Source organism: Natrix helvetica (genome assembly GCF_964273705.1).
Source record: "Natrix helvetica genome assembly, chromosome: Z".
Taxonomy (NCBI): Eukaryota; Metazoa; Chordata; class Lepidosauria; order Squamata; family Natricidae; genus Natrix; species Natrix helvetica.
This window is the reverse complement of record NC_138554.1, coordinates 116468141-116493472: the sequence shown is the minus strand read 5'-3', so window position 1 is coordinate 116493472 and position 25332 is coordinate 116468141. Positions and strand designations below refer to the sequence as shown.

Here is a 25332-nt window from a genome sequence, read left to right as displayed (position 1 = left end):
AACTGGAAGATAATGTTCTAAATATTCTTCTCAAAAATTGGGTTTGTTTATTGCAAGTGGAATTGACCCCTAAATGTAAGGGCATATAATTGCACCGTAAGCACATTGTAAGTGAAGCTATTGGCTCCAATGCACTCATTTTAAACTACCAATTCTACTTGATTAGTTGAAGACTCTGATCATGCCCTTAAAACATTATTTGGCATTAAATAAAGAGGAAGCTGCTGAAAGCTAAAGATGGTGATGGGAATGCAAGCTTTCATTAAGGCATTCAGAAAAGAATTGTAATTGCACAATGAAGCCCCCAAAAGGCAGCAATGAACAAAGAGCCCTTGACACCTTAAAAGAAATTACTTGTATTGGAACATACAAGAGAGGGGTCACATCATATCTGGTGTATGCTTAAGCTGTTCTTAAAGAGTAGAGAGAATGAATTCACAAAATACCTAAAGTAGGGTCCTTCAGTGTTTTTATTCACATCTTCTACCCACTTAGCTACATTATATTCTCTTTTGAACCATGGGTTTAAATACCTGCAAAAAGCAATGGAAGGAACAAAGAAAGCAGAAGAAGAATAGAGAAATATCTGAGAACACACAGCACAAGCTCAGAAAGGATGCCTTTATCCCTCAGTAATGAAGGACTATAACTCAGTGCAAATGCTAAACAAAGAGACCCATAGAATATACCCATTTAGAAATTAACTTAAGCTTACATGTTCTATTTACTTGCCATGAATCTATCCTTGTGTAAAGGCCATGACAACACAAGGACTATCCACTTTTTAAAACTTGAGAGAAGAACTCATAATAAGCAGATTTTAATGTTACTTAGTGCTCTGAGAGAGAGAGTGGAGAAAAATGAATCACAAGTAACCAGAATAGGAAGCAGTGCATCACAATAGCATAACATGAAAATTCTATAAATCCTTCCAAGGTGAATATTATTGGTAGCTCTATAGGCATTCTCCTAAACAGGATAATCATGCTATTTCAAAGCCATAAATGTAACCTTTAATAACAAATGATTATTAATTTGGTGTCATAGAAAGTAGTATAAGTACCTGGATATTTACAAATCAGATTCAGGAAGAAGCCTTGATCTTGTTTTGTTGACAGTACATGTGTGTGTGTGTGTGTGTGTGTATGTATGCATGTGTGTATGTGTGTGTGTGTCTTTTTTCCTTATATTATTTCTAGAAATAAAATTATTGTAGGAAGGAAGAGGAAATCTTATTGATTTGCCAAATATGGATCCTTTGACTGATCCAATCTTAGAATTCCTCTTTAAGCATCTTTTTTCCCCTGGATTATATGACAGCTGTTCTAGAACAATAATCTACATAACTAGACATTCCAAATATTTTATTTTTTCTATGTCACTGAAGAAAAATCTATGGAAAAGTTTAAGAAAATAGCTGATTTCCATCTGGTAAACTGCTATATGTATTAATTGTTGCTAGACATTTAATTAATACATCATAAATATGGAGCCCATATTTTAGACTACTAAGTAAGGGCATATATCTTAGTATCAAAAAGATACTAAATAACAATGCAATATTTTAGATAAACTACAATCCTATGTTCACTGATTTCTCAAATGAATCCTTGTGAAATCATAGGATTATTCATTTGGAATAGTTTTCTGTTGTATACAAGCTACCCTTACATAAGAAGTAAAGCATGGACTCTGCTGTAGAGGCATGAAAAAGCTAGGCAATTTGTGCATAAATTGCATGTAGACAAAATATGCTGCTGACCACTACCATATGCAACATGTTGGAAAGTTAAAACATCAACTTAGGACCTAATTGCTTTTTCAATGTGCAATGTAACTAATTGTACAGGAGCATTTCATAATTTAGCGCAGAAAAGGGCAATTTAATGTTCTTTAAGTACCTTGGATTAGAAATCTCATGGTTTCTTGCTCTTTACTGTGATACCTGGAACTCATGTGAGTTGAAATTTAAAATTAACAGGGACAAGGTGCTTATCTCAACCCAGATTCACATCAGTCTCAACATTCTCCTATGCCTTTAGATGGCCATATTTTAAAACCCTTGGTAAAAGTCACCTTATTGGGGAGACGGGAGGCATAAAAATTTAATTAATAAATAATAAAAAATAAACCTGCCACCGCCTTGATTGAGTTTAGTAGAGTTTGCATTCTTAAAATAAATCAAACCCAGACTAGCTTAGTTTGTTAAATCCATCGCTCCAATGTTATTAAGATAATAGCTGTCCAAACTGCAACATTCCTTCCCACTCCCATTGCATAAGCACAAACATAGCATCAATTTTCTATCAGCCGTGACTGCATCTAATTAACAATAGCTTAAAAAGAAGAAGTGCTTGATGTTTTCCAGCTCAGTTGCTAATTAAAAAGTACAAGTTAAAAGTATAACCGCAGGGTAATTTCCTAGGAAAGGAAAGGCACACACAGCAGGGCACTCTGTGCTAATTCTTGCCACTCCGATGGACAAATGCAAAAACAAATGCCAAACCTTCAACATTTTATTGAAAAGATTCATTTAATAAACACGAAGCACTCCTTATCTGGATTTTGTAATGCAAAAAGATAAAGTTAGCATGGCAACAAAAAGCATGCAGCTTTTGCATAGAGTTATGAGGCATGTTCGTACATAACCATTTAACTTTTCTAATCCTATTGATCAACCTGCACTTATAATTTAATATCATGCCAGTTTGCAGAATTAAAACAGGTTAAAAATTCATCTCTGGGGTAACTGTGCATCAGTCATCATTGATACAGAGCAATATTCCTCAACCTCAGCAACCTTAAGATGTGTGGACTTCAACTCCCAGAATTCCCCAGGCACCATGTAAGCTGAGGAATTCTAGGAGTTAAGGCCGACCCATCTTAAATTTGCTGAGGTTGAGGAACACTGATCTAGAATAACCTGTCTGATCAGATGGTAAAACTTTGCGTGAAATGCCTTAAACTAAATCAATGGCTTCAATTGGCTTGAGCACAACATGCAATAATGCAAGGACCCTAGATTTTACAATGGTGTAGGAGGGGAAAATTATACATCAGGCCAGCAAGGAACAGGGCTTAGCTAGCACTGCCATCAACATAAGATCTTCCAAGCAATCAAAATTCTTCATCACAGTAAAATTTTGGAAAAGGAACTTTGGGTAAAAGTGGCTGCCAAACTAGAAAACTGACCTGTGATTCCGATTCCCTGTTTGGGAGTGGTGAGAATCCCCCTGGCTTATGCCTTGGGGTGGGATTTGATTGGTGTGGGAAAGCCCAGGCTCAGAAGCATGGGATACCCTGCTGCAAAAACACAATATGTAATAGAAGAAAATCTAAGCCAAAGTCTATATAGTTTATAACAATGAGGAAGATGCACATCTAATGGTAAAGTTAGTTTAAATTAACAGACAGCCAGTATGAATACTTGGGACATGCTTTAACACATGCTCTTATGCAATTATAAATGTTCTGGTTTTCGTAGGTGAACAATCTATATGACCATCCATTTATTTTTGCAGGCATTGGAATGGAATACATTGTACTAGGGTCAACGTTTAACCAACAAAGGAAAAACCACTGCAGAAATTGTTTTTCCCAGTCAGAAATGATCTTACATTTCATTAATACGCCAAGAAATGATAAATTGATGCAAGAAAAATGGTTGCTTTATAACTCTGGCCTTTGCAGTCATCAAGGCAATATATTTCTGTTCCTACCACCACTTCATAAAAGCTAAAGAGAGTGGCAATTTCTGGTGGCATTTGCACTAACGGCAGTCAACATATTGTAAGGCATTTTTACTGTATGGAGGGTGGGCTGCTTCCCCTGCTTTCATGTTGCCCATTTCCTCCACTGCTATAATTCTGAAGAGAAACCTCAAAGCATTCTCATCCATGTCCAATTAGCAGCTGTGTATCCTAAGCTGGAGAAAATGTGATTACTCTTAAGAGTTTGTCCTGAATATGGCAATACTATATAGCTTTTTGAAACTAGAAATGAAAACTATTAAACTCTTACATCTAGAAGAAAATGTTTAAAACAGGGAAAAGTTCTGCCCAATCTTTGATTTATTATAATATTCAAAGTCACCCACTGCTTTAACAAAGAACCATTGTCTTAAAAAAACCCACCAAAATAGCCAATAGGATTGTGGAACAATTCATATCCATCTACAAAGAACGGCCAGAGGTTATGGAATTTATTTCTCAGAGGTATGGGTGACTTATTGTATCTTCTAATGCAGTGATAATAGCTTTGATATTGGCTTATTTAGGGCAGATGCCATTTATACCTAGATTAAATTATTTAAAGTAGTGCAACTGAATCCTTACACACAATATATGAATTGCCTAGTTTGGTACTGGTATTTACATCTTAGATTTACCCAAACTGGGACTACCAGATCTTCCAAATATCCAGACAGCAAAAAATTATAATGAATGTTCAATACCTCATTGCTGTTTCCAGTTGGTTGTCTACATTTTTGCAGTCCACTTCTGATAAGTGGAACTCAAAACAAGTGATTTTTAAAAATCTTATAGAGTGAAATATTATCTCCCCTAATTAGTGTCTTTGAGATGAAACATTTGGGTTATTTTTACAATAAAAGCTTCTCTGCACAATCAATAACATTCACTGATATGGTTGTCTTGTATTATTCTAAATAATGTATTAAACTGTATAACTAATGGGAGAAAATGACAGACAGGACAGGAAGAGTTCCAGAAACAAAGTATAAGCAGCTTGCAGATTTCTTAAAACCTTTCAAGAAGCACCACAAAAGAAATTTGCAATATGAAATGGTTCCCAATGTGATTTTAATAGATTATCCTGCCCAATATACTTTATTTCTTTACAAAAAAAGTCACTATAATGTTATCAAATAATTATTTGGAAACATTATGGAGAAATTTTGAACTACAATTCCAGACTAACTTTTTTTCCTATTATACAACAGTACTGAATAGTCATTTGCCCTAAATCGATCAAGAACCAACATTGGTCGCAGAATGCTAAAATACTGTTTGCCATTATTCAGAATGATGAAGCAATGTAGGTGAATGTGTCTAGGGATTCAGCATTATAGAACAAGATTAAATGGATAATCAATATGGTTAATGTCAATTGATCGACATTACCCCAAAATACCCCAAAATAACAAATTGAATTCCTGTAGCGCACTATTTGATACCTATTTACCTGATAGTGTCTCGTGAATCCCACAGGCTGATTTCTGCACACAGGTCTCCAGAAGCTGCTAAATAATTTTTCTCCACTCAGATTTTCTATTTCTAAAATAAGTTTATTTCCCCAAAAGATGAGATGACAAGAAATAAGGGAAATAAGAAGACAAATAACAAAAGGAAAATGGTAGGGGAAGCACCTTCTCCCTTAACTAAAACTATGATTTTCTACTTCCTACAAAATGCTTTACGTAAGTGGAAAAAGAATAGCGGTGGTTGGACAATAGGGTAATAAAGAAACCCATAAAGGGATAACAGATAATTTGCCACCTTATTTACCAGCAGGTACTTTTATTCAAAACATAAGTAAATATTAAGGGTCTATATCAAACATTTAAAAGAAGGAATGGAAACAAATGTAGCTTGGGAGCTTTTCTGTTTTCCTTTTTCAACTAAAAGGCCAAACTTACTCAGTTGAATTAGACCGTGGCCTAAATCTTTTGCCTTTGACTTTCTTTCTGTTGCCTCCTATATTACCTGAAAGAGATCAAAACATAATAGTAAAAAAGATAATAGTAAATTATAATTTTGGAATTCAGGCATTCAGCAGCCCTAAAGATACATACAGATGAAACTCGAAAAATTAGAATATTGTGCAAAAGTTCATTTATTTCAGTAATGCAATTTAAAAGGTAAAACTAATATGAGATAAGACTCATTACATGCAAAGCAAGATAGTTCAAGCTGTGATTTGTCATAATTGTAATGATTATGGGTTACAGCTCATGAAAACCCCAAATCCACAATCTCAGAAAATTAGAATATTACATGCAATCAATAAAACAAGGATTGTACATAGAACAATATCGGACCTCTGAAAAGTATAAGCATGCATATGTACTCAGTACTTGGTTTGGGCCCCTCAATGCGGCGTGGAATGGAAGCTCTCAGCCTGTGGCACTGCTGAGGTATTATGGAAGACCAGGATGCTTCAATAGCGGCCTTCAGGTCTTCTGCATTGTTCGGTCTCATGTCTCTCATCTTTCTCTTGGCAATGCCCCATAGATTCTCTATGGGGTTCAGGTCAGGTGAGTTTGCTGGCCAATCAAGCACAGTAATCCCATGGTCATTGAACCAGGTTTTGGTGCTTTTGGCAGTGTGGGCAGGTGCCAAGTCCTGCTGGAAAATGAAGTCAGCATCCCCATAAAGCTCGTCTGCGGAAGGAAGCATGAAGTGCTCCAAAATCTCCCGGTAGACGGCTGCATTGACCCTGGACTTAATGAAGCACAGTGGACCAACACCAGCAGATGACATGGCTCCCCACATCAACACAGACTGTGGAAATTTCACTCTGGACTTCAAGCATATTGCAGTGTGTGCCTCTGCATTCTTCCTCCATATTCTGGGTCCTTGGTTTCCAAATGAGATGCAAAAATTGCTCTCATCAGAAAAGAGGACTTTGGACCACTGAGCAACAGACCAGGTCTGTTTTTCTTTAGCCCAGATAAGACGCTTCTGACATTGTTTGTTGTTCAGTAGCAGCTTGACAAGAGGAATATGACATTTGAAGCCCATGTCCAGGATCCGTCTGTGTGTGGTGGCTCTTGATGCACTGATTCCAGTCTCAGTCCACTCCTTGTGAAAGTCCCCAACACTTTTGAATGGCCTTTTCCTGACAATCCTCTCCAGGCTGCGGTCATCCCTGTTGCTTGTGCACCTTTTTCTTCCATACTTTTTCCTTCCACATAACTTTCTATTAATGTGCTTTGATACAGCACTTTGGGAACATCCAACTTCTTTTGCAATTACCTTTGAGGCTTTTCCTCCTTATGGAGGGTGTCAATGATGGTTTTCTGCACATCTGTCAGGTCAGCAGTCTTTCCCATGATTGTGATTCCTACTGAACCAGACTGAGACACCATTTAAAGGCCCAGGAATCCTTTGCAGGTGTTATGGCTTAATTAGCTGATTAGAGTGGGACACTTTGAGCCTAGAATATTGCACCTTTTCACAATATTCTAATTTTCTGAGATTGTGAATTTTTGGTCTTCATCAGCTGTAAGCCAGAATCATCACAATTATGACAAATCACAGCTTGAACTATCTTGCTTTGCATGTAATGAGTCTATTTCATGTATTAGTTTCATCTTTTAAGTTGCGCTACTAAAATAAATGAACTTTTGCACGATATTCTAATTTTTCAAGTTTCACCTGTACCCAATGTATTTAGGTTCAGGGCATACCCATTTAAATCAAACTATGTTTTGTCTTAGGTTGTGTTTACAATCTAAACTCCTTGATAAAAGAGAGAAATGGGAGGCAGAACATCAAATTTTTAAAATTCTGTTACACTCTAAACATCTAAGAAACAATCTAACTTCTTTAGATAATCATGACTCATTGAAATCTGTCATGCTAAGCAAGAGTGTTTCCCACCTTGCCATGAATTACTCCTTGGTCTCCCATTTTGACAGATGTCTGAAAGATTCTTTGCATCTTGGATTCTTTCACTCCATGAATGAGATAAGCCGTTTGACCTAAGATAAAGAGCAAGATCCATACGCAATGGTTGGTTTTGGCATGTTGGTATTTCAATAGTCCCATTATTAACTTACATATTAGGCTGAGGAAACTTAAAGCCTTCCTGAACATCCTCAAACGTGTATCAAAATTAATTAGCAATGTAGGTTCAATTTCACATGTCCTGTAGTTTTTCTTTCATCTCAAGAACATCCAACAAATCTAGGAGGCATCAGTGCATCCAACGCTATTTAAAGCTTTGTTTTACTCTGCAGAATATAAAATTAGGATAGGAAACCTTCTGGATAGTATTGTTCAGAATAATATGATGAGAGCCAAAGTAAGCAGTAAGACGACTCAGAGAGCAAAGTAAATTGGGGGCATCCATCTTTTTTAGATACTCTGCTTCTTCATTTTGTGTTACATAGAAACATATAGGCAATAGTCAGATAATTCCTATTAGAAAGCCAAAATTGATCATTGCATATACGTTTTGAGGATTACATATGAGTTTTCTATTCTATAAACACTGGTTGCCCACATGCCAAAATGTAAGTTATAGGAGGACCGCATACCAAGTTTTGCTATCAGAAACAACAATCAAGCCAGCCTTCTTTAGCCAGATGATCCCCAGATGTATCTCAACTACCGTTCCTAGAATTTCTAGCAGCACAACCAACAGGTGGAAATTCAGGAGTAACTAAAGAAGGCTAAAACTAAATCTTTTTATAAAACTCTTGAAAAGTATTAATATTCTGATTACGAAGTAAAAGGTCAGCTATTGTATGTTTCAGAAGATGCAGACTTTAATAAAACTATAATGTTCTTAAGAACTAACAACTGAAGGAATTACCGGAAATAAGTAGTAGAAGACACATAATAAATATGTAATATTTAAGCAATGCCCATTTTAAAAGTTAGTCAACAATTCACAGGAAGAACAAAACATTGGAACCCTGCAAAAGTTGTTTAAAAAAATCTTAGGAAACAGATATTCCAAAGATTTCTTAATTTATTTTCTGGAGACATTCAGGAATGGAATACTCCACATTGTCCAAATATGGTTCTCAGAAAATATTTAACATCAGACAATTTTGTCAAATTATTCAGGAATGATTTAGGGTTGTTTTTTCAAATAGGCATCCATCAGAAAGATCTTACTGAAGTTTAATAAAGGAAAACATCTTAATTACATGACTACTTTAGCACTATAATGTGTTTTTAGTACTGCTTTCCACCCATCTGTCCTCCAAGTACTTCAGACTAATATTCCCAGCAAAATCGGAATTTAACACTATTATAACATTTTCAAATAGCAAAGTCTTTCTTCCTCCATTTCAGTTTCTCATTTGAATAACCACCAAAATAATAATTTGAATCGGTTATGTTTTTTCTTTTTTTTTAATAAAGTTACATTCCTACACTGTAATTAATGTCTGTTTATTATTATGCTAATGGTGGTTGGTCACTTACAAAGCATTAAAACACTTTGATTATTCTTCCTACTAAAATAATGAAGGAAGATATCAAAATGACTTTATCTGCTTATTATTATTATTAAATAGAGATAAATTTATAATTTGAAATCATGAATATATCTTTTTCAGTAAATGAAGAGATATCCAGTCCAATGCTTCTAGTTAAGCATAACACTCTGGATCTAGAATAAAATTTGAATTTGCTGCCTTTAGTCTTCCTTTCACAGAAGAAGCCAAGGCATTTTTTGATAATTCGACTGCTTAAATATTGCATGAGAAGATAATCAACTGAATATTAAATTTATTTTAGCAGAATCAAAGATTTATGACTATCTCTGTGACCTGATCTGTAACAGAACAATCTTTTTACAGGACAGCTGGTTATAAGTAGCATTCTACTTCATGCAACATTATTGTGCATATATCTTATAAGCCAACCAAATGATTTGCTCTAAACATAGATGATTGGTAAAGATGTGAAATGTAAACTGGAAATGCCAGGTAAGATAAGAACAAAAAACAGCAAAGTGGTGATAACACATAACATGTATATTCTTACATTTTGTTCATCTATTACAATTGTTAAAAGTATGAGTAAAAATAATCCTCCATCTTTGGTTACTTGAGCAAGCTATAAAATAAAGCTAATTTTGGTGTTTCGTTGGCTTTAATGTTTTCATGGTATCACAGAATTTGAAAGTTTCCAGGAAAATCCACTTACTCATTAAGGATCTACAAATATTACAGTATCCCATGCCAAGTTCCATCCTGTCTTTTCAAGTATTGTTTGAATACAAGAATGAAAATAGGGTAATTACCAATGAACACATATTAGCAACTGGAAATAAGCTACTTCCAAGCAGACAATGGCATTAATATTAGACACTCTAATTAGTGTTAGATGTCTCTGTGATATCAGTGGAAGACAACTTCAGCCTGAAAGACATACATTTTAGAGCTTTGGGGGGGGGAGGGGGAACCAGTTAGGCCGAGTATTCGCCTGGCTTTTGTTTTGTTTTATTTTGAAGTGGGCTCACAAATCATCTCACAGTCTAAAATTTCCTTGAAGCCTAGTTTCATCACTATTTGTAGTGCAACAGTCAGTAATCAGAGATGGAGGAATTTCAACACAGCCCACAAAAGGAAAGAAGGAAAGAAGGAATCAAACCTGCTGCAAAACAATGAAAGGTTCTGACTAATGGAATAATGTGTGATGGAACAGGTAGAAATCTGAAAATGCGACAGAAAAGCAGACCTCTTCTTAGAACTAGATGCAGAGTTTGTGCTGACTCCAGGTGGCATGTCGCTATAAAAGGAGTCGGCCTCACCAGGCTTTTTAACATAATCTCCCTGAGGAATTTGTCTAAAGCATAATAAACATTTTGAAGTCAGTAACAACAGAATACATGCATAGGCTGAAAATACATTGACTTACTCACTATCTCTCTCTCCAGTCAAGAAAAAAGAGTTAGCAAGCGGTTAAATTATTTTATCTCACAATCACACAAATAAGACAGGTGATAGAGGAAAATAGGCATATATTCTATAGTACAAAAATGTATTTCTAAAATACATAATTGTTTAATCTTGCAGTTTCTAAAATGTTCACATGTAATATGCACCAATGAAATGGGATAAGCTTCTTTATATTTAAAGGAAATAATTTTATGAAATTAAATTAGATTTCCCTAGAAATGGAGTAATGAATCCTGCTGAAACATGTATTTTCCTGCTTCTATCCCATTTAATGACTGCAGATATCTTTGTTTCCCTCCAATTTCCTGGATAATTGATACAAACTGTTTAAAAAGTTTTGCTATTCCTTAATCTTGTATGGATGTTACCTATAAGTACCTGGCTATGACAAGAGAGCTTTCTATGCTTCCTGTCCTCAAAAAAAAAATCACTTGCACCTTTTAAAAAATGGAACAAAGAATACTCTTCCTATCTCCTTAGCAACAGAACCATTACATTTTTTTGTTTGTAAAAATTCATAGCTATGTAAATAAAATGTATTCCAGACTTCTGTTCATAACATTCATTTGAACACTGAGGAATTTTTTTAAAAAAAGAATATTAACATACACTACAGAAATTGTAATGAAATGTATTTGAGTTTTCCATGCATTCAAAGAACAGTTAAATTATGTTATTTCAGAAAGAGGTGATACAGCATTTTAAATTATACAATAAATAGTAATAAAGCCAGTTGCATTTGAGGTAGTTTCCTGAGGGATGCTAAGTTTAATTCTAAATCAGAAATGATGTTTAGAACTTTATTGGACTGAAAACAGGTTGAAATGGTGCAATTTTCATAATAACAGCTTGACTGAGTTTTTTGCCCCTATATTTTTGCAATCTTATTGATTATAGTGATCACAAAATTAGTTTTCACTCAGTGTCATATTTTAAATTGTATTCATTTCTTAAATAAATGTTTGTTTCTCTATATAAAAGCTTTCTTTTGCACACATTCCAGAGTGAATGGAAGAATGTCTTCAGTATGCAACTTCAGAAGTTACACTGAGGAGAGACATGCAATCAAATCAGACTCAAGATAGTATATCTGATCATTATTCTACATGTCACTGACTTTTTTTTTAAAAGCCATGATTTAAAAAAAAAATGATGGATACCAGCTGGAAGTGAAATTATATATAACTATCTGAACTGACTCCATCTAAAAAATTATAAAAAGCAGCAGCTTAACTTTGTAAAAGGCTAGTTCATATATTCAACAGGAAACTCTTTAAAAGTCCTAATAATCTAAAGGGTTTGAGAAGTCATTAACTATCAGTTAATTGGCTCTGTTTTTTAGATGAAATTCTCCTTATTAATCTACTGTACCTACAATGTCTAGCAGCACTTTAACAATTAAAAAGTTTAAGATATTATACTTTTGTGGATGGCTGTCTAGGAATAAATGTTCAGCATTTTGATTGCTAAAGAACAAAAATTATAATAAAAAATATAAACCCAAGGGAATCAAGGATTAAAAATTTAAAAAGAGACCAATTAAATTAGGTTATTTGTTGGTGACAAGTCCACAAATAAACAGGACTTTCAGTGGAACATAAAGGTGATATGTGGCACTTTGATTCACACAAATGTCTGTAAGTATCCATACCCCCTAATACATAAGAAACAGGGGGCTTTATTTCAACAATTCTTAGTCAATGTGGTCATACTTTATTTGCACATACCTCTGTCTTCGATAGTTTCTTACAAGAGAAAGGAAGAGAGACAAAGAATGAGTTATCACGTGGCATTTGCTTTCACTTTATTTAGCGTTTTGAAGAAATGTTTGGATCCAATAAACTCTGAGAAGAAGGAGGCAATCTTACATTTTCCTTCACATGATAGTATCGTACACCATTAATCCACCCGGTCCCTCCCCTTTTTTTACCAAAAAAAAAATTCTTTAGAAATTTATGAGAACTGCAGGAAGATGAGAATTTATGTAGAAAGTTGTTGTTTGACATCAGATCTCACTTTTATAAGCAATTCTAGAATCACAATATATTTAAAAAATGCTAGTAGATATTAATTATTTTTGATTTTTGAATCTAATTTTACTATATTTAAAACAATATGCTGCTGCCATGAAAAACTAGGAGGCACATTTTTTTTATGTTTGACAAGTGCATGCAAATGACTCTCTTTTATATTCAACAACATTTTTGGTGAAAATGTCCAAGTACTAAGAATATGAATGCATACAATTTCATTTTTCCTATATATAAAGAAATCACAGTTCTCTTCTGGTACCTATCAAGAGATGTTTAGCATGAAAAGTGGAATTCAGAAACCTTGAATGCAAGAAACCTGTTTATTGAAACCAAAGATTCATGCACCATGACTGTTATTTATGATCACTAGAAATCTGGAACTCTAGTCAATTGTTCTGATGTCCACAGTGACAAAAAAAATAGTTCTGGGAAAGCAGAACTTCAATTAAAACTCTACCGATAACTGATATTTCAGAGGCACGTGGTTTGTGAAAAGGCAAAATGCCCTCATTCAGACCGACTTGCAAGAGGCAACAGCAAATGTGATGTATATATGTAATATAAGTTAAGGAGAATGAGTGTGGCATCCTAGAGTGGAAATTGTTTGTGCTGTCAGCTCCGTTGCAGCTTCCTCTGGAAAGCCAGCTCTAGATGTTTGCCCTCCAGTGGACAAACGGGGAAGCACTTGATGGATTTGGGGCAAAGTGCCAGGATTGTAGACAGGGTGGAAAAGAGGAGCGCATGGGAGGGGGGGAAGGGAGAGGGCAGGGATGATGGCCATGGGAGTAGGGGGAAAAAAGGCCCCTCTCAATGGCTCCCTGTCAGACAAATGCTTCCGGGCAAAGTGCCAGGATTGTAGACAAGACGGGAAAGAGGAGTGCATGGGAGGGGGAAGGGAGGGGGCAGGGATGATGGGCATGGGAGTAGACAGGCCTGTCTTCCCCCTTCTCACATATATACCTCACATTTTTTAGATGATATGATTCTTATGACTTCAGAAAATTAAAATGCTAGCTATGCTTAGCAGTTCTGCATTGATCAACCCTTTTTTCTTTTAGTATCTTAAACCTTCAGAATTGGGCCCTAATAATTTGCTGGAAAGTCATTTGTCAATTGAATTATTCTCTCTCTCTCTCATCTTCATCTCTATAATCCACTGCAGCAAATTCTGTTAATTGCACATTATATAAAAGGGGCTTTGTGCCCTCTTCGAAACTACTGTAAATCAGCTTTAGTGGCTAACATCAAGAAAGGAGTTTTTTCTTAACATTTTCTGCATTATTTTCAAAATTGTATAGCAATTTTAATATTATATACAGAATTTAAAATACAACGAACTCTGTGCCTCTGCATCCAATGAGATGTATTTCTATACTTTTAAAATTAAGAGCATATCAGTTCTTTAATTCTCCACTAATATTTTCTTCATTGGATCTATTTAAAAATATGTTTGAAAATGAAGGTTTTTTTTTTAAATTTATTCACAAAGTATTCTATTCTGTTCTATTCTACTCTACTGAACTTTAAATCTAATTAAGTAATATATTATTATATTTCTTGCTTTCTTACTGTTTTTTCTAACTGGTGAAACCAATGGTTTTTGCTCTTTTTTACCTCTTTGCTAACACATGTTACCAACCCTTAGCTTATTTCTTAGCTTACATTTTTTTCTCTATATATAAATTACTTACCTGTAACCCCATGCTGTTATTCCCATAATAAGAGCCAACACTAAAATTGTACCAGCAATAGCACCAATAATAATATTTGTGCTAGTGACACCTAGATTAAAACGAAAACAAGAATTTAATGCATTACTATTGGAGAAACCCACTTAAAATTAGACAAATCTTTTTTTTCTTTTAATGTAAAATTTTGAGGGGGGAAATTTTCTTTTAATGTAAAATTTTGAGGGGGGAAACCTAAGTGAACTGTGAGCTATTCACGCTGACCAGGATCAAAAATAGTTATGGGTTGTTTTTCTTTCTAATTCTATATGAAACAATGTAAGTGAAACTATATTTGATCAAGACCAAAATTTGATGGAGAACTCTTTCCTTAAAATGCTAAATGAAGAATCAGTACCCTTATTTCAGTACAGATCATGTTCAAGGCATTTCACATGAATAGTAACATTGCCACAAAATATATATAACACACCTGAATTGTGCAAGCTTCCATCAATAATTGGTTTCATGAGACGCTTGCTGCAATCTACACCTGTCCATAACTGCTCACAGACACACTGCATTTCATTACTGCAAACCTACAAAGGATGCAATTCAAATTTAAAACAGAAAAATCCTAATATATGTTTCCTGGGAATCTAAAAAAACTACAGTATTGAATTTTAAATAACATATTATAATCTCCCATATTTAATTAGTTGACCATGGATGGATAAGCTATAATGCATTTTGTTTGTTTACATCCCACTTTTATTATTTTTATAAATGATTCAAGGAAGCAAACATACCTAATACTTAAATGTCTATGGAGATTCTCAAGTCATCCAGGTCATAGTTGTCCCAAAGGTGCTTTTTCAAGAGGCAACTGGGCTTTCTGTTTTTTCTTTGAAGACATTTAGCTTCTCATCCAAGAAGTTTCCTAAGATACCTAATACGTCTTCCTCCTATCTTCCCCACTACAGTCCTGTGAGTAAACTGACTAGCCCAAAGTCACCAAGCTGGCTTTCATGCCTAAAGCAGGACTAGAACTCAAGATCTCCCAGTTCTAGCTTGATGCCTTAACAATTAAACCAAACTGATTCATGGTCCTCATGTGGCCTTCACTCCCATTATGGGAATCAATAGAGCTTCTTCAGGATTCTCCATTACATTTTGGTGGCAAGTTTTCAAGACTTTGCTTTGGTCTTTAATATAAAGTTTAGTTTAGTTTAGTTTTAGCTTCCACTAATCTTTTTTTTTTAAATCAGAAAAAAAATCATTCCTGCTTATGACTATGTAATGGCTCCTATCGCTCTCAGATGTTGAAAATGGTAAGCATTTTGAAAGTAATGGCCTCAACCAAAAACACTAACCACTTCTAAACTGTTGATCTTATTAGTTTAACAGGCAAACTGTTTGTCAGGCCTGCAGCCAGTTCCTTTTGGGATCTTTGGCCTGCCACACTAATATTCTATTCTACTATGCTGTTTCATTAGCGGGGAAATGGGAGGGGGAATAGTAAGGAGTAGAATATGATGTTGTCAAAATAAAATTCCTTTCTAGAATCCAAAGTCACCTTTTGTCTCTACACCTCTGCACCTGACTGGAACTGGATGGCAGTGGAAGATTGGGCCATGTGATGGACTTGTGGATCTTGAACTTTCAACTGGGTGGGGAAAACCGGGAAGCTTTCAGATTCTGGTTTTCCCAGATGTGCCAACATGACTCTCTTAATAAATTGGAACTTTGAGCAATACTTTGCCTTGGACTGATTTAATTTTGAATGTTATTTGGAACCCTGACATTAACCCGAATCTGAAAGCCTGGCACTATTATTTTAAGAGAAGGGGAGAGAAGGGAATATAAACTAGGGGTACTGAATAACATATTTAAGGATATTGGGGGGGAAAGTGTTTAGGGGGGCACAGTTATTCTCTTCTGGGCAATACAAAAATTAATATGCTGAAGTTATCACTCCCTATAAGAGATACTCTTGATCAGTCAGAAATAAACTTTCTCAAAGGAACATGCATGCATGGAAATACAATTACGCACTTTTTCACATCTTCATTTGAAAGCTTCCCTTTCGTTTTTAGAACTACTGCCTGAAACCGAATTGTTAATAGATGTCTCCCAGGTTTACTCCATTTATTTTGGAATGTCATTAAAGGCATTTGTCTACAAGGGACAGAAAGATTCATTTCGTTTTGTCAAAGATTTACTGCAGAATTGAAGAAAATCCCAGGGTTATATTCTAAACTGGATAGTAAAAAAAAAGCTCATAGAAAAAGGTAATAACAACTGCTTCTATACTGCGCAAAGAAAATTATACTGGTTGATGTAATCACTAGGAAGTGAGCTCAGCTTAAAGGCACTTTTATCGTTACTCTTCATCCATGTACTGGTGCATTACTGGGTTTCTTCAAATATCCAAAAATAATAAATAAGTCGTATTTTTTCCACATTCGAACTCCCCCAATTCAAGACAAAAAGACTAAACTTACTCCATGTCCTGAGCAAATAAAGCCATCTGTACTTCCAGGACAGGAACTGAAGTTAAAAGTATCCATTGAGAGACATCTGTGATCCCAGCACATTCTATTAGAACCACAGGGTGTCCCATCTTCTACATAACCCAGGTCTGCATCTTCCTCCAACTTCACATGACCACCACTACAAATAGAGTAAGAAGATTTAGTTTAATGAAAACATTTTACCAAATAAAAATCATTTTGAACAAAAAATCAACCATATTATTCTATATTAAGATATTACGCCCATCAGTATCTATACAAGTCTTAGTAGATCACTATGTGTAGGTGACCTTGTCTGGCCATGGAAGTTAAGATGGATCAGTCCATGGAATATCAGGGCTGTAAGGACAACTTCGTGGATTGTTAGCTTGCTGCGATGAAAACCAGCACATTACAATAAAGCTATGAGCTATACTGTTGGAACATATATTCACAGAAGATCACCTAGATGGGCAAGATTGATTGAACATGATAAAAGACAAAAAGACAAAGACCTTCTGAAGGAATAATACAGAAAGAAGATGGTGCAGTTGTATAGGAAAAACCAAGAAATCGTAACATTCATAATATGTGTAATGATCATTGGAATAGAGCCACACATTCTGGAACACCAAGTTAAACAGACCCTAGAAAATATTGCCAACAAAGCTGCAGGAACTGATGAAACACCAGTGAAATTGATTAAAATCTTCCAAACTGATGCAATTAAAGTTCTACTTGTAGTTCATAAGCCAACTATGGAAAAGATCATTCTAATACCCAAATTAGACAGTACTTATGAATATTCAAATTGTTGAACAACTGCATCTATCTCACATATTAGATAGATAATGCTTGATTTTTGCAGTCCAGACTTCAACAAAATATATAATGAGAATTTTCCGATACCAAATACAGAAGAGGCAGAGACACAGAGATCACATCACTTGCAAGTTCCAAAAACATGTCTTTTTTCCCCTTTGTTTATAGAGATCTTTGACTACGCCACAAATTGTGGGTAGTTGTTAAAAATATGAGTATACTGTACCAAGCCACCTCTCCATCCTATTGATGAACTTGTAGGATAACCAGAAAGCAATAATTAGAGCAACTACATAGTTCCAAATTGAAAAAGAAGTAGTGCCTAGATTGTATATTATCTTAATTATTACCTCAATTAATTTATATGCATAATATATTATTAAAAATCCTGGACTAAAAGAAAGAAACAGAAAGTAGAATTTAAAGTGTTAGGAGAAACATTACCTCATATATACTAGTACTTTATAACTTAGATGGTTGAAAATATGGTGAATTTAATTAACTTTAGTTAAAAGAAGAGCAATGAACACAGCTGGTCTACTGCTCAGTATTGGGGGGGGGGAGATTAAGCGAACTCAGTGTAAAAAGTTAGAGAAGGTGAGGAAATAACTAGTTATCTATAAAATAACTAATTTTATCTTTTTTTAAATCTAAGATAAAAAAATACACAGAAATTGTAGCCATAAAATACAAAGATATTTCTTGCCAAGGATTACCTGCAATTGAAAGTTTTCCCCAAATTTTGGAGAGAAATAGATGTGATTTCGCCATCAAGCTCTCCAAGTCTTGGAATATTAGAGGCAATGTTAGAACACAGTAGATATCCACAAAGAACATCTCTAAGAAAAAAAACATTAAGCAAGTTGTTATTTTTTAAAAAGCCCAAAAAAACATTTTTAACTATAATTTCCTACTCCAAGAGTTCTGATACTCTATAAAGTAATTATCTGATCACCTATCCCATAATAATGCAAACTAGATCTATGCTACTCTGAAAGTCTGAAGAAAGAAAAAGAGATTAAGCAAAACTGAATCTTGAAGCTTCATTTCCTGGAAGCCTGACCTTTTCTGGTAAACAAAAGTAAAAGATCCGAATAGGTGCAAGTGTAACACTCTAGGCTACAGGACTCTATAGACTTGTGTTCAGAAGTACAATCTTAATGCTATTCGTAGTAACTATACACAACCTGCCATTAATATTAATGGAGTATCAAGATCCGCTGTAAACAAAGTCACAAGATTCTAATCATCCATTTTAATAATTATTCATTTTGGGTGATAGAGAAACACTAGGAGAACAAAGATTCTACAAGAAATGTAGTAAGAATAAGAATCACCATTACATAGATTAGCATGAAGGTTTAAAAGTGAAAAAGAATATTTTTAAAGAAGCTTATGAACCATGATAGAACACAAATACAAATACTATATTATGCAAGCAGAGTGGGCTTAACTTACTCATTCTTGCACTGAATCCAAGTATCTTTGTCTCTGCCACAGCTACCTTTCTCTGTTCCTTCTATATTTAATCTTTCATAGCAATATTTATCAGCTGATGTCACTTCTGCACACAAAATATATTTAAAAAGATAATGATGTGTGTTTGGAGTTAGAAATTCAACATTGTAAATGTAAATATTCGTGTTAAAGCCACATATTATATACTCTCAATTATTTTTCTTATAGATGTATAAAAATAAAATATAAGAAACTGTTGGAGCATAAAAAACACACAAGAATTTGTATCTAAAATGATTTCATCTAACCTAATCTTTGCCAACCTGATATCTTTATTTGCACTCAACCTAATGTTCCATTATGCCATAGTCAGCATGTCAGAAATACTGAAAGGAAAAGAAAATGAAAGAGAAAATGCTGTATCTAGTTCTATTGAATTTATTTTTTACTCCAGTTTAAAGTGTTTTATAGATTTACCTGATGGCTAAAAGTCCTCTGGCTCCATATGTATGAATTATAATAAACTCAGAACATAGATAAATATGTTCTCAGTTAGGGAAAACTAATGGGAAAAAGAACTGAAGAGGGGGGGAATTTCTAATTAGACTAAAAAGAACGGAAGACAGAAAAAACCAACACGCTTAATGAAGCCTTGAAAACACCTAGTGGTATAAAGAGGACCAAGTCATAATGAAAGCTATCCTGGAACTGGAGAATGGCATCAGGAAAAGGAAAAAAATTGCTGCAGTAGTCAAATGACACTAAGAACAATAAGCACTTTTAGATAAGATAAATTCCTTAAATTTTCTTTAGATAAGACAGAGAAAAATTCATCAGTTGCTCAGAGAAAATGGCAAAATGCAATAGATACAAAGCTATGTGCTAGTCGTTCCCAATTCTAGGAGGCGGTGCTCATCTCCGTTTCAAAGCCAAAGAGCCAGTGCTGTCTGAAGACGTCTCCAAGGTCATGTGGCCGGCATGACCTAAACACCAAAGGCGCACATAGCACTGTTACCTTCCCACCAAAGGTGGTCCCTATTTTTCTACTTGCATTTTGTACGTGCTTTCAAACTGCTAGGTTGGCAGAAGCTGGGATAAGTAACGGGAGGGCACTCCATTACGTGATTGAAACCGCCAAACTGCCAACCTTTCTGATCGATAAGCTCAGCATCTTAGCCACTGAGCCACCGCGTCCCTCATGCAATAGATAAGGATGTGCAAAATTCATCAATTCAGAAATGGAACATTTTTGAGAACTCCAGATTATTCCATTCCTCCCTCTGGATCATTGGATGATTAGGCAGTTTCTGAAAGTAAGTTCTCCAAGCTTTAGTGGTTTGAATTTTCGTAGACATGGATGAAACAGGTTTGTTTTGGGTCTCAGCTATCTCCAGACTATTTCAATTCACTGCCTTTTAAGAGAATCTATTTCCAGTAACTGCCAAACCACCTCTTGAACAATATTGTCCTAATGGAATCTGGTAAAGTTCTGGAAAGGTACCACATTTTGGGAGGAGGAAGAAACATATAATACGTATACATGGTATACCTGTGAATATATTCAATACCTAATCAACGAGTTTTCAAAAGAAGCAAAAACACACAATACATGATATACCTGTGAATATATTCAATACCTAATCAACGAGTTTTCAAAAGAAGCAAAAACACACAATTTCAAGATATTACTCACTATCTCCCCATATGTATTTACACTGTCTGTCTCTTGTTTTGCATCTTCCTCCAAAGCAAATGCCCTAAAGAAAAATGTTAGAAAGTAATCACCATATTTTGTAAATATTTGTTCAATAAACAACCATTGCTTATCTATTTTTCTATCTAGGAAGTAAACATATCCAGGCAGGTACTGCCAAAATAAGTTTGACTGTGTTTAGTGAGATTCAGGATTGCAACTTAACATAAAATTGATTTAGGTTTATAAATTGTTAATTTCAAATGCTTAAAGATTCAAAACAGAACGCAACCAGATCCAGAAAAGTGATTTATTTAATTAACGTATATGATCTTGGTCTCACAACTCTGAGCGGCATACAACAATTCTCTTTCTTTACTTATTGTTACAGAAGAACAGAGATGATGCTGAATACATAGGTATTTCTGTGCTGTGTATTTTGCTTAAACATTCTCAAGAATTATGGCTCCAAGTTTTCATTTTCTGCAAAAGACAGTGGAACTGAGTACAAATTATTGTAAATTCACAGAACAAGAACTGTAAACAAGAACCTCTAAGGGCTATAATTGCTGTTACTGATTGGATTTAGGACTGAGTGCTCTCGCTTACTAATTCAATGTTGGGCAGCTTCCCAAAATCACAAATACCTAGCACAACATATCTGAATGTAACCTTCTTTCCTGCCAGTAAACTCGTTTAGATTTGAATTGATGGCTTTTTTAAAAAAAAAAAAATAATTACTTCCTTCTTAATATACCAAATAACTTAGAACAGTATCATACTTTCAAAAGATATTCAATTACCCTATCTATATTTAGCTGTCTTTTGTTCAATGGATTTAAAGCAATTTTTTAAAAAAACAAATCCTGTTCATAGCATTTTTGCAGTCTGTTTGAACTCCCATAATTGTCCCGAAGTCCATTGGTATTTTGAAACTCTCTTTTATCCTAACTAGATTTCCAATATGACACCTAAGAGCAACAACATGACTGCCAATATATTCTTCAAAACTTGTGTGAAGTGAATGCAATACTTTATTTATTATTATTTTTAATTAACAATAACAAATATGTGCTCATATGCTACAAAACATCAGTGCCAAGCAACCATCCCTGGGCCAGGCAGCACTATGGCTTTTGTTTCATAGATCAGAAAATGAAATGCATTGCTCCATCTTGTGATTGGTGGTTAGTGGGTCCTACGCTAAATATTAAACCCTTGGACAAGATCAAGAAAATATAAACAGCAGAGATTGCATGTTTTTTAATGTTAGTTTATATAAACTTGTATGTTGTATGAGGAGTTCCTTTGAATCATTTGAAAAAAATTATTTCCAGTTCTTACTTATAATCAAATACATTTCAGTTTCTTGCAGCCTGGGCTGAGTTGCTTTATGAGATAAGCTGTAAACGGATGTCTTCTATGTCTTGATTATTTATGTCTATTCTTTCTTCAATTTTCATAACCTGTTACAATGGGGATTGCTAGGTGATCCATCACTGGACTTCTAAAGGATACAATTCAAACACATTGTAATCCTCAGAGGTCCAATGATCTCCATTCATTAAAATCTCACTCTTTGTGTCTGCTATCTCCCTTCTTCCTGCTGTGAATTTTGTCACATGCAGTGGTGGGATTCAGCCTGTTCGCACAGGTTCAGTAGAACCGGTAGCTAACGTTTTGTGAAGTTCGGCAAATCGACTGAATAGCGTGCCTCCCCATGCCTGGCCCCACCTTGTCCTTCTCCTTCTAGCCACCACTCGCTTCGCTGCCCAGCCACTTACTCGGCCACCCAGCTGCTCACCCGGCTGGATGGCAGAGCCAGTAGCAGGTCCAATGACAAGGAGTCGCTAGGAGGGGAGAGGTGAGGCATGGCCAGGCATGGCGAGGAGCGGCTGGGCAAGGGGAGGTGCCCCTCGACATGATGATGTTGAGTTGGCCACGCCCACTCAGTCACAAAACCACCCAGACATGCTTACCCAGCCGGTCAGGCCAGAGAACTGGTGGCTAAATTATTGAATCCCACCACTGGTCACATAGTCTATCAGAGGAAGATGTGCAGCCTTTTAGGGGGAACTTCTCCAAACGAAACCATGCTGCTTACAGTTCCAGGACATTTATGATCCTGTAGGCATTCTCATTTTCAGATTCCCTGGGCTATTTAACATAGACGGTATAGTCCCTTCCCAAGGATGGTTTCTATAGTAAACTGGATCTAGAAAGAGGGTCATATATATCTACTGTCCATGAGAGATCTCATTGACTTTGTTGGGATTGCTAAACATCTTGAAGTTTTCTGAGATTTTAGGTACTGAAAGGAGATGAGCATCCATGGGGAGAATGGAAGAGAAATGCCATCCATGTTATTGAGTTTATGCAGATGATGCTAACTTTGAAGCTTAATGAGACTATGAGATTTCATCATCTGAAAATCAAGCTGCATTATCTGGCAAACATACATTTCCAATGCTAGTCAGGAGTGAAAATATAACCTTTAAAACTGTAACAGTAAATTCTTGGGCAGACATATAGCGAACCAGTTAAGTCAGAGGCTCTTTCAAATGATTTCTTACCACCACCCTCATATATGGACTGTACTGCCTCTTCTCACTCCAATTTATCCTTCCTGCCTCCTTCCCACAGCCTTGCATTCTGAAAGCAGATGACAAGCTGCAGGATGATCATCTTTCTATCGTTTGGCAGAATGAGCAGGCTTTTGTGTTATTATGGGTTCACAATAATGGTGAGGCATTGTAAGCTTCTGACCAGTTCTATGGCCATCTGAGTATTGTTAGCACAATATATATTGTTTTATATATTTAATACTCTTTTATATTGAAAGAGAAATGGTTATGAATTCTAACATCCCATTTTGGTCAAACTGCTGATTGCTAAGACTTTGAGAAGAATTTTCCATTTGATCAGAAACACACAGGTTATGAGTTCAAAGCCAGAAGCTATTTACTAGAGTTGTACTGCCATCTGGTGGTCATCATGGAAATATATTTTATCTTTCCATTCTAAGCGGAACCAGTTATAAATTTCAACAAGTCCAACTTGTTCAGGTTTTTAATTTTTCTTCATATAGGGATTTTTAAAAAACCATTTTAACCATTAAACATTAAAAATCATAAATGCATCAATTTTGTAAAGCCAACATGCATAATAAGTGCTACATATTTAAGACTGTATTTGTTAATGTAATATCACGTAGCAAATGAAGGAGTATTTTTTTTCTTGGTTACAGACCTTGCTGATACATATTTTGCATTCTAATTAGCGAGAGAAAAGAGATACAATAATAAACATGCGGAATTGATCCAAACAATGAACATACAATAAGGCAGGAGTCATGAATAATGATAGGGACAAACTATATGCGTTAACTGAAATTTTTGTCTTCAGCAACAGAAAACCAATTGGTGAGGAACATGACCCAATATTTAAACTCAAGTCACATGTTTATTCTTTTCATTGTAAGAAGAAAGTTTCAATCTAATATTGAAGGCTCCCATTGTACCAAATCAATCACAGATAGGACTCTTTGATGGAAACCATGAATGCAACAAGCTTTCAGAATCTCAGCTTGGTCTTAGGAGGAAACAATCTGCCTTATATTCTGATAATAAAAATCAAATACATTGTACATACCTGTTCATTATCACATGAATACCCATCTATTTTGTAGAGATTTGGAGAGCACTAAAGATAAAGCAGAATGAATTAAATAACCAACCCTGTGATAACTGTAATATCTAAAATTAATTTGTTAAAAGTTTTCCAAATCTTGATTTTCATTAAATATAAGTAGTTCCCAACTTACAATAATTATTGTAAAAAAGTTACAATAACACTGGGGAAAATGTGACATGACTATTTTTCACATTTACAACTATTGCAGCATCTTCATTGACATACGATCAAAATCCAGACATTTGTCAACTGATTTTATGATGTTGCAGTGTCCCAAGTTCATGTGATCACTTTTTGCAACCTTCTCACAAGCAAAGCCAATGGGAAAGCCAGATTCATTTAACAACCATGTTACTAACTTAACAATTGCACCAATTCAGTTAACAACCGTGGTTAAGAAAGATCATAAAATGGGGCAAAATTCACTTAACAAATGTCTTACTTACAACAGAAACTTTGAGCTCAATTGAGGTCGTAGGTTGAGGACTACTTGTAAAAAGTCTCCAAAAATTATATTTCCCCCTTTTTTTTAATGAGCTTTACCTGACTAGAGTCCCCTTTGCATGTCTCTGGAATGTCACAATCATTTACAGCTTCTCTGCACACCACACCTTTAAGTTCAAACTGAAAAATAAAAAGTAACATTTGGAGGCATCTACCGTATATGTTTACAATTGTTTGAATATATATATCATAAATAATATTTTACTTCTAGTTTACTGGAGATTCTCAATACCACTCACATAATTAAAGATACGATTCTCAAATGTTCCGTTTAAGATTTTCAGTCTTT

The 25332-nt window shown here is 35.1% G+C and overlaps 1 protein-coding gene across 7 annotated transcripts in view; it reads right to left on the bottom strand.

The window, feature by feature from the left end:
• ADAM22 (ADAM metallopeptidase domain 22) overlaps nucleotides 1–25332 on the bottom strand; it is a gene marked incomplete at its 3' end in the record, with an annotated part of 169159 nt that overhangs the window by 17952 nt on the left and 125875 nt on the right. The window contains exons 18-31 of one of the 7 annotated variants that reach the window (XM_081969875.1): nucleotides 25083–25163; nucleotides 24498–24548; nucleotides 20847–20910; nucleotides 19154–19259; nucleotides 18412–18534; nucleotides 16865–17033; nucleotides 14854–14959; nucleotides 14385–14475; nucleotides 12388–12405; nucleotides 10353–10547; nucleotides 7623–7723; nucleotides 5657–5723; nucleotides 3193–3303; nucleotides 447–533 (exon numbers count right to left, since the gene is read on the bottom strand). In XM_081969875.1, the coding sequence (XP_081826001.1) occupies nucleotides 447–533; nucleotides 3193–3303; nucleotides 5657–5723; nucleotides 7623–7723; nucleotides 10353–10547; nucleotides 12388–12405; nucleotides 14385–14475; nucleotides 14854–14959; nucleotides 16865–17033; nucleotides 18412–18534; nucleotides 19154–19259; nucleotides 20847–20910; nucleotides 24498–24548; nucleotides 25083–25163 (1370 nt within the window). Of the gene's footprint in view, nucleotides 1–446; nucleotides 534–3192; nucleotides 3304–5652; nucleotides 5724–7622; nucleotides 7724–10352; nucleotides 10548–12387; nucleotides 12406–14384; nucleotides 14476–14853; nucleotides 14960–16864; nucleotides 17034–18411; nucleotides 18535–19153; nucleotides 19260–20846; nucleotides 20911–24497; nucleotides 24549–25082; nucleotides 25164–25332 lie in introns of those variants that run through there. The other 6 variants (XM_081969869.1, XM_081969870.1, XM_081969873.1 and 3 more) reach the window with 6 other exon arrangements.